Source organism: Manihot esculenta, chromosome 1 (assembly GCF_001659605.2).
Source record: "Manihot esculenta cultivar AM560-2 chromosome 1, M.esculenta_v8, whole genome shotgun sequence".
Taxonomy (NCBI): Eukaryota; Viridiplantae; Streptophyta; class Magnoliopsida; order Malpighiales; family Euphorbiaceae; genus Manihot; species Manihot esculenta.
In genome coordinates this window covers 1731286-1741782 of record NC_035161.2, presented here as the reverse complement: position 1 = coordinate 1741782, position 10497 = coordinate 1731286, and the positions used below count along the sequence as shown (strand labels likewise).

At 33.2% G+C, this 10497-nt stretch overlaps 1 protein-coding gene across 1 annotated transcript; it reads left to right on the top strand.

Annotated features, from left to right (window-relative positions):
• The first annotated feature begins 882 nt into the window (after positions 1–882).
• LOC110608343 (SNF1-related protein kinase regulatory subunit beta-1) lies at positions 883–7510 on the top strand. The gene is made up of 4 exons (XM_043950880.1): positions 883–1487; positions 1680–1858; positions 1963–2125; positions 6973–7510. Exons 1-4 carry the CDS (start codon positions 1266–1268, stop codon positions 7291–7293), a joined length of 885 nt encoding a protein of 294 aa, XP_043806815.1. The 5' UTR covers positions 883–1265; the 3' UTR covers positions 7294–7510.
• Positions 7511–10497: the final 2987 nt, after the last annotated feature.

The following is a 10497-nucleotide window of genomic DNA, read 5'->3' as shown; positions in this document are numbered from 1 at the left end:
CGGTAAAGAAAGGAAGCAAGCAAAACATAAGAAGTTGGCAACGCGCAGGGCCATTACTATCACTATAGTTAATCATATAGAGGATAATAACTAGTATTCTAGAATGTGGCAAGTGACAAAGATGGCTGATTAAGAGGTGGACTACGATTTCTCTGAGGCTTTGGTGGCTAGACCAAAGTTGTCAAGCCAACAATGACAAACTTTAGTTGGAATTGCCAGGGGTCAGACAACCCATAAGAATGCACACTCTTAGTGATTTAATTTTACATATATGCCCGACATATGTTTCTCAATGAAACTAAGGAGAAATAAAACTTTTTGGAATGATAGGAGAATTAATTTTGATTTTTAAAATGGTAGTTATATAGATCCGACAATGAAAGATAATGAGTTCAATCTTTACTAGATATTTGAGACTATCTAAGTTTAAAAATTCTCAAGTATAGCTAAATAGGTTTAAGAATTCTCAAGTATCTAAGGTCTATAATAGCTCTAAGTTTGAATGGGATCTATTTTCCATATACAAATTTCTTAGCAACTAAGATTGGTGTCACTTTCTTGGGGATGAAGAAGCTTTGTGGCAGGAAGGGAAGCTTTAAAGGCTGGTTTAAGATGACAAGTGTCTGGTCATTATTTCTGAATGTGTGGAAGATGCTTGACCTACATTCAAAATTTCTAGTCCAAGACACACAATGAAGCGACCTAAAGCTATATAACAGCCGAATTTTGAGGGGCTTGATTTTCAATCCATTTATATTAAAAATAAATAAGAATTGGCTGAAGTTGACTTCTTACCAAGGAAAGCTCACAAAAGCAAAATGAGATGGTCCTTACTTAAGTATATCCTCTATCGTTATCCATTTACATGTTTGAGATTGCAACTTGAAAAGTTATCGAGTTTCTTTGGATCAGAACAATCTCTCTCTGCAACTACTCTCAATTTTTTTCCGTATAAACTTTTCTTCTAAATTTACACATAATGCGCCGTTGTTATTATCATTTACGCCAACAGAAAAATTAATTAAAAATAAATAAACAAACCCAAATTCATCAGCATACATATCCAAATCTCATCTTCCTCGCGCCATTCTGGACAACCACGTTTCTCCTACCTGACATTTTGGTAAATCTCTAGTACAAGTGCACACTCACAGACCGATAGCGTGTTTCCGTTGAGACGGCGGCGGTGCCGGTGGTGGTGTTCTGAAGAAAGTTTATGTTGAGATTACAGAAAGAGAAATTTTGATTTGTGAGGAAGAGTGTAGATGGGAAATGTAAACGGGAGAGAAGGAGGAGGAAATAGGGCTGATGAAAACGGATCCAACGGTGAATCAATCATCCAAGCCGCCTATTCTCATCAAGCAGCTGCAGTTGTTTCTTCTGATTCCGTGACTAATATTAGCAACAATAGTAACAATATTTACAGTAATACGACGCCGCCTCACAGCCCTGCTCGTTCCGCTTCTCCTCTTCTGTTCGCTCCTCAGGTTTTGTTTTCGATTCTGTTTGTTTCATATTTGTGAATATCGTGCCAAGTAATTGATAAAAGCTATAATGCAAAAAGCAAAAACTTGACTAAATATTTACAAATTTTGATATAAATAATTATTTTCGTTTTCTATACTTCTGTTGATCTGTCATTGGGGTTGATAGGCATTTTCTGTTTTGTGAATTTTCAGGTTCCTGTAGCTCCCTTGCAGAGGCCTGACGGCCCTCCTTTTCTAAATCAGATGTGGAGAAATGAGTCTCCTAGAGTTGTTGATCATCCTTCTGAGCAAGGTATCCCAACCATAATCTCCTGGAACTATGGTGGCAATGAAGTGTTTTTGGAAGGATCTTGGGATAACTGGATGTCTAGGTAATGTAGCCGTTGTTTATTATTAGAAGATCGGAGAAGCTAATGCAGATTAAAAATTAGAGAATTGTGTATATGTATATGAACAGATTATGATCTGGTTGCAGGAAGCAATTGCAAAGATCTGGTAAGGATCACTCTATTCTAATGGTCCTTCCATCAGGGATATACCATTATAAGTTCATTGTAGATGGGGAGTGGAGATATATTCCAGATCTTCCTTTTGTAGCTGATGAGATGGGCTGTGTTTGTAATCTTCTTGACGTTAATGTAAGTATCTATAGCCCTGTGCTTGATTCTCTGACTCCGACACTGGATTTCCCCTTTTCCTTTCCTTTTCTTTTTTTTTTTTCTTTTCTTTTGTGTGTGTGTGTGTGCACGCTCTAGAATTTTGTCTTATTGGTTGTGCTGAATTGGCTGGAACATGGGAAATTGTTGCCAGAGGTTTGGGACAACTCTAGTGACATGTTTAAGAGGCACCATCTAGAGCAATACATTGTTATGCAAGTTTAGATGTGCTCATGTCATTGGCAATTCCAAGATTCCTTAATGTCAATTTTAGAATCAGATTGATTGTTAAAAGTATTGGCGTGAACAACTAACTTTTCAAGCTGTTGATCAACAGTGTGCAAGTTTTTGGTGAACTTTCTTCTTTCTGCGAGTTGCAGAAAATCATCATTTTTCATTAGATTGCAGTTGCTCAATAGTTGCTTCTATATATCTCTTATTCCTTTAAGCAAACAAAATGTAGGTACTGTTTTTTCTTCTTTTCTTTTCTGTTCTTTTAAAAAATTGTAAATTCTACCAATATAATTGGATTGGTAGTGACCATTATCTTGCAAAAAGTCAATTTGTTAGGAGAAATTAATAGTGGGAATTTGAGATTGAATGGAAACATCAAGAGCACTTAGGGCTTTCCAAGTGTATTTCAAGCATTTGAATGATGGGAATGAAGAGATAGGCAATTGGTGACTTTGAATATATGGGCACATTGAGGTTTTACTAATAGTGCTGAGATAGATGGAGAGTTCAATACCAAGGTCTTCCATGGAATTGGAAGTAAAGGAAGAAGCAAATCCTAGTTGTGCTATGCACTAAATAAGTTTTAAAGTGCAAAGAAGGTGTGCAGGTAATTAAATTAAGGTGCCAATTTCCAAAAACTGCTATCATGCTTTGTAAGTGAAGTTCAAATTGATGTAGAGCAAAAAGGAGGGGGAGAATACAAAAAATATTAGGATGAAATAGAAGAAAAGAGAGAAATAAAGTTTTATGATAGTTAATTTTCTTAGATGGGGAAATGTAGAGAGAAGCAGATAAACAAAGGAGAAAAGGTAAACGAGATAAGTAAAATGGAAACTTGTAGTTGTTAGTCATCAGAAAAGGGGACCACAAGTGCAAGACTTGTAGTTTACATGCAAAGCTTTTCTCATCTTGGAATTGCAGTTTATATTTGAAAGTTTTTATTGAGTTAAGGAGAGTGAAGTATGGAAGAATGGACATACCTTTGAACTATGAATTAGGGAGAGAAAACTTGAAGCATGAAAAAATGACTATATATCTCAACAAGCATAATGGAGAGCTTCTTTTATTTAGGCACCACTAAGTGCTAGTTGTTTAGTGATGATTGTTCAAATATTTTTTTTTCAAGAAAAATGTGAGACTGAAACTTTTGCTAAACTAAAAGCAAAGATCGACACTAATATCAAGAGTCCTTGAAAATATAGTTACAACCCAAAAGTATGCAAGAAAAGAATTTCATAACGAAGAAGAAGAAAAGAAACTTGGAGGTTCCAACTTTTCATTCTTAATCCCATGGTTTTAAGAATATTACATAACGGCCGTTATTTAAAAGTTTCAAAGGAGCCATGGCCGTTAAAGTCATTATTTTATAGCGAGAAAAAAATTGTGTTGGTAACGGTTGTTAGGCCGTCATACAACGGTCATGATCATTGTAGGTCACGACTTAATGGCCATAATGGCAGTTACTTTCATTTGATGGGTAGATCTTTAAAATTGCTGCAGGAGGAGACAGCTTGCATGTGGTGTATGAATTATTGAATATAGAAGACATTTTTCTCTTCACATTTTGAAGCCCTCCACTTTCCTCCCAAGCCAGAGTTCACCCTTTTTCTTATTTCTCTCTACTTTCTCTAAAGTTTCACTCAAATTTAAGACATTTCAAGTGCTATTAATCAATATTTCTACAAATTCTTGTGTTGAAGAGCTCAAATCATCCAAGATACTAAGTGGTTTTGAAGTTCTATTGTGCAAAAGGTTAGCTTTTGTTATTTGTTAACAATTTTTAGATATTTTTTAATCATTTTTAGTGAATTCATAAGTAAAGATAATTAGAAGTTAGAATACTAGATAACTTAAATTAGAAATTTAGAATTTAAGTTTATTTTCTTATTTTTTCACCAATTTTTTAGATATTTTTGAATTTTTTTAATTTTTAGTGAATGTATAAATAAAAATAATTAGGAGTTAGAGTGTTAAATTGGAATTTTAGAACTTTTGAAGTTTATAATTATAACCTAATATCATTACTACCAATTATTAAATTAAGTTTTATGTTCTTATAAGTTATAATAAATGGTACCTAAGTGTTAAGTATAAAATATAAATGTAGAATTTACAAGATTAAAAAATTATGAAAAATATGTAGAAAGTATAAAAAGTACATGCCCTTAAATTAAAATGTAGTGTTCTTCGAATAATGTAAATGATTTTGCATAATGTAAATGCTAAACACTCATTCTAGTGGTAGTTGAGGTTGGTTATTATGTAGGATTTTTAAAAATTATGGATTTTGTGTTTATTTAATACATTTATATTTATTATTGAGTTATATAATTTCGTTTTAATTAATATCTTTAAATAATTGCTAATTTCATTGACTTTGCAAAATTTTCAAAAAAAAAAAAGCGTAGTAGCAGGCTTTTACCGTTACGTTATGACTGTGATAGGCCTGTTTTAACATTTTGTGGTTGCAACCGCAATTTGAAACCATGCTTAATCCTTTGCATGTTGAAATCGAAATAATAAGATTGAGTTGGAAGAACCTATTCTAGAGAAAGAAGCTGCTGAGAATGAGCAAGGAAAGCTTGGGGAATGTATACTAGGGAAGGAGGAAAATCAAGCCATGGAGACAACAATGGAAATTGAAGATGTGGTTAAGTCTTTTGTTTCTATTAGATTAAGAGCCTTTCAACAGTAATTGTGACTAAGTTTATATGTTTAGATCTTTTCAAGGATGTGACAAAAAGAATAGAGTTCTTCATTTCAATGTTATTGCTACCATCCATTATTTTTTTCATCAATTAAATCCATTCCTTATTTTTCAGGACTACAAAACTTAAGGTTGAGTTTTCTTCTATCAGTGGAAAATGATGCAATCAAGGAAGACTCATTTTAAGATTGATGTTGATTTAATTTTTCATTGCAAAATTAAGATGTTCAGATTTTTATTTTTTAGGAATATTTAAGAGGTAACTAGGTTTAGTATTTCCTAGTTAGTGTTGGTTTTAATCTTTTCTTATTTTGTTATACCTAATTGTAGTACTAATAGGGCTATTTATCATACAATAATTACCTATATCATCTAAATATTTTAAAAGAGCTTATTATTATTGATATTGACAAATGATTTTGAGAATTAATAAAATTTTAAAATTGTTGCTTATCTTCTATGGTTATTCATCTTGGTTCTACATCACCTAGAGCTTGTTTAGTAGCAAGAAATATGTAGTTCTCTATCTATTCACTTGACCAAAGAAGGTATGGTTTGTGTTGGTCAAATTTAGTCAAACAAATTTATGTTTGCAAGTGCTACGGTAGTTATTCTTCAAAAATTCTGAATGCAAATTGTCAGCAGCAGCCATAGAATTAGGGTTTCAACTAAACAGAACAGGTATTCTCTTGTAGAGGAAGGAGAATAGTGTAGAATATAGTTGGAAAGATGGAGAGAAGAGTGAAATATGTGATACTGCATTCAATTTCCAGATAATCTCTTCTACATGTATGCTTCACTATTTATACTAGTTACAATAACTGCCTATCACATCAGGTCCTATAACCATCTTTGACTTCTCCTAACCACCTACAACTCATAATCAATTCTCCCTCCAAAATAACAGTCCCCTGAGACCAACTACTACTGCTCTACTTAGCCTGCCTATGCTTCTTTCGCATTGAGTGGGTCAAGTGATATACTAGTGCCAGTTGTGATGCAAGGTTGATAGAGTAGGTGCTGTTGATGGTGGCTGTGGATTGGAATTACTGGTGCTGTGGTGTAAAAAACCCTCTATTTATCTTCCAACTAAAAAGCAATTGCAAATTGAGGGGCCAATGTGACATTTATGAAACAAGCTTTATATGTTTTCAACTGTTGGTAATTGGAGGATTGCTAAACCTCTGAGCAGATTCTCTGTACCGTTGTGCACCTTTGCATCCTTATTTTCTCTCTATATTGCTGCAAATTTGCTTCTGGCCCCGAACTCCTTATTTCAAACTCTGAACATTTTGAAAACCTGGTGTAGACAGTGAAGAAATAAAGCATAGTAGTAGAAGAATTGTGCCTTGATGGTCTCATCAGAACGCCCCAAATAGCAAGTTTGTGCTCCATTAAATTATAGGGACACTAGCAACGAGGATATGGCTACATTTTAGTTGTATGTTTATGTAGTTGATTTCAATTAGGCTTGAACTAGCAAACAATAATCAGAGAACTAGGGTTGAGCTGGTTTAATGTAGCTAGCTACCATGAATTTCTTTTTCCTTATAACCTGGCTGATTAACTTGCGTGCTGTATTTTTACCGGTGAAACTGTTCTCCAATTGGTATTATCTTTGTACTTGTATATCTTCTTCTGCCAAGTCATTTTGAATTCTTAGGAAGTGGTGTCGTGTATCCTGCTTACTTTTATTTTTGCATAATCATATTTAGTTATAATTCGTAGAAATCCTTCTAATATGAGCAGTTACAAAAGACTATAATTTCAATGAATAAAGGACTCATTAAACTTGTTTTGTTCCATGGAACATTATTTTTTAATGCCACGCAAGAAGGTAGAATGTCAATATGTTTGTTTACTGAAACTGTTTTGTTACTGCTAGCAGAACAATGTGCCAGAAAACCTAGATAGCGTGGCTGAATTTGAGGTTCCACCTTCTCCAGACTCCACTTATGGTCAGTCATTTCCGACCGAGGAAGATTTTGCCAAAGAGCCGTTAGTTGTTCCACAACAGCTACATCTTACAGTCCTCGATATGGAGAATTCAAATGAAGATTCTTCATCATCGAAGCCCCAACATGTTGTGCTCAACCACCTTTTTATAGAGAAAGGATGGGCATCCCAGTCTCTAGTTGCTTTGGGACTGACTCATAGATTCCAGTCCAAATTTGTAACTGTTGTGCTTTATAAGCCTGTCAAACGGTAGCACCCTCCTTTTTCAAGCTTGTGGGTAAAGAATATATAATAATCACTTTTAGAATCAAGGGCTTTGTGAATGTTCTCATGACTTTTTTTATACTCGCATGTTTCATATGTTGTAGTTTTAATCTTTAATTTTACGAGTATTTTGAACCTTCGAATGTTCTCTAATAAGCTGTAGAGCAGGGAAAGATGAAATGTGAATCCCTGGTTGTTTTTGCCTATGAATTGATTCTGCTGCTCTCTGTGTTGTATTCTTGGAACTGAGTTCATTCTTTGAACTGATCGACGGAGAATTGAAAAAAAAAAAAGTTTCATGTTGTTTGGCAATGTCACGAGTTTTTTGTTTTAATTTTTTTTTTTTTTTTTAGAAAATAAATTATGATGTTTGGCGAAAACTCTTCATAAAGATTTATGTTTGGAGCCAAATCTCACGGACAAAGTTATTTATTTATTATTGTTATTTTAGCCAATTAACTTTGACTGTAATTTTAATTAAATTTTTAAATTAAAATTTGAAAATTTAAGTAATCCAAAAAAATATTTTATTATTTTTTTACATATAAACTATTTTCACGTTTCAAAATAATGCTCTCAATTAACTCTAGTTAATTAATAAGATAAGAAAAATCTTCAACAATATGTAGATAGCAGATGACTAATAAAAAAATTAAAAGTCTCCCCGTTTTGAATACTAGAGATTTTAATTAAATAAAAAAATTTAATTTAATAATTTTTTAATAATTTTATAATTTAAATTTAATTTTTAATTTAAATTTATTTATAATTTAAATAAATTTGAATGATATTAAACTTATTTATAATATAATTAAAATTAAATTTAAATTTAAATGAGTTTAAATTTGAAATTTTTACATTAAGTTTGAATTCATTTGTTAATTTGATAAATGAGTTTATTATAAATTTAAACTCAAATTTAATATTTATTTTATAAATTGAGTTTGAATTTATAAATAAAAATCAAATCGAATTCAAGCTCGATTTTATAAATGAAGATCGAGTCGATACTCGAGTTGAATTACGCTGGTAGATAGATTTTGTTTTAGTAAAAAAGAAATGGTTCGATTACTCAGAAATCGATCCCTAGACTTTTGGCCAACATCTGACATCTCAACACCTTACAGGGTACTTGCTTTCTCAATTAGTTTTTCAACAATTGATCTATAGTAAATTGTTTTCAATGCTTATGTCACCACTACCAACATGAAAGAAATAATAATAATAATTTAAATAATTGATATTATTAATTATTTATTTTATTAGTTAAATTACATTATTACATTATTTTATCATCTCATATTGATTAAAAAATACATAAATTTTTGTTTAGATGATTTATATAATTTTAATATGATAATATTTATTATTCATTCGTTATTATAAATTTTAATTTTAAAATTTTCTTTATCAGATATAATTGAAAATAATTATATAAAGTTTTAAATTATTTTTTAAAAATATATGAATTTTAAAATTTAGTAAAGTTATTTTAATAGTTATTTATAGAAATATACAAAACCATTAATTATTATTATTAATTTTATAATATTTATTTAATAATATACTATCGATTCAACAATTTGACTCTGCTTAAACTTTAAACTCCTAACCTTTTATTTTCATTGGTTTATTAATCGGATCGGATTTCACAACATTAGTTATTTTTATAATTTAAAAATCTTCGCTAATATTATATATATAATTAAATAATAGAAAATATATTATTTTTTAAAAATTATTCTTTATAGAAAATGATAACCTCCAGATCTTTCCTAATCCAGAAATAAGGTCGGATTCAAAAGAAGGCCACAGGTCTAAATCCCATCAGATCATATGCTTGAAAGACGGCTCGACTTCACGAGCCTGGACCAGCGACCCAGGGCAATCCGAATCAGATACGAGCATAAGCCCAATAGGGGAGTAGGCCCAATCACTCACCAACCTTGTTCGCATGCGTGCCAGGGTGAATTAAATGGCCGCTTGCGTAGAGAAGGGCCTGACACGTCTGTACGTACGGGCCTGAAGGACACAGACAGGTAGCATTATAGATGTGGGGGGGCAAGAAAAAAGGCAAGCTCTCTTCTTTTCTCTCTTCTTCTTCTTCTTCTTCTGGAGGGCCTCCATATTTTATCTGAAACTCGGGCCTATCCATGAAATATTATATCATAAACCTGACTTGGGCGTCGGAGGGTCTCCACCAGGGGCATCCTCGGTAGACCCTTGACCATTTTTCCCTATTTTGCAGGTCCCTTCGTCAAATAGAACATTGAGAGACCCATTTGATGATGGACCCATATGATGGACCAAGAAGAAAACCAGATCTATTATGGAGAAAAAGATTTATCAATTGGCGCCGGGCATCCTCGGTAGACCCCTGACCATTTTTCCCTATTTTGCAGGTCCCTTCGTCAAATAGAATATTGAGAGACCCATTTGATGGACCCATATGATGGACCAAGAAGAAAACCAGATCTATTATGGAGAAAAAGATTTATCAATTGGCGCCGTCTGTGGGAAACGAAAGAGATTTTACTATCTCTAAAGTTTCCAGATCCACCCATTGAGATCCACATGAGATATGAAAGTTTGAGCGAATAATCCAGCTGAAAAGAAAGGTTCATTGTATTAAAGAATATTTTGATAGTATTTCAGATAGTTTGTTTTAATATTTATTAGATTTTATTACGGCTGATTTTTTCTTTGAAACCTGGTGAAGCAAAATCTCAGATCATAGTACTTGTCTATGAGTATAAATTTTAATTTTTTTCTCTAAAAAAAAAAAAAGGGAGAGTAAGAGTGGAAAGAGCTTGAGCTGCCAAAGACGCGCCGACCTGATAAGGAAGTTGCTGGTCTGGTCAAGCTCCAACAAATGAGGTCGGCGCGACGCAGAAATGGACCAGATAGACAGACGTGATGGTGCCAAAGACACGTCGACCTGAGGAGGAAGTCGCTGGTCTGGTTGAGCTCCAACACGTGAGGTCGGCGCAACACTGAAATGGGCCAGATAGGAAGATATGATGAAGCCAACACCACGTCTGCAAACGAAGAAACCACAACCTTCAAGAATTAAAGCAGACACCACCCGGTGATCAACTTTTGAGTGGGAAGGTTCCAGCAGATCAAGCTGGACAGGTCGGAAGAAGTAGTCGGTCTCGCATCTCTAGTCGAATCGCCAGACTGCCCTCAAGAT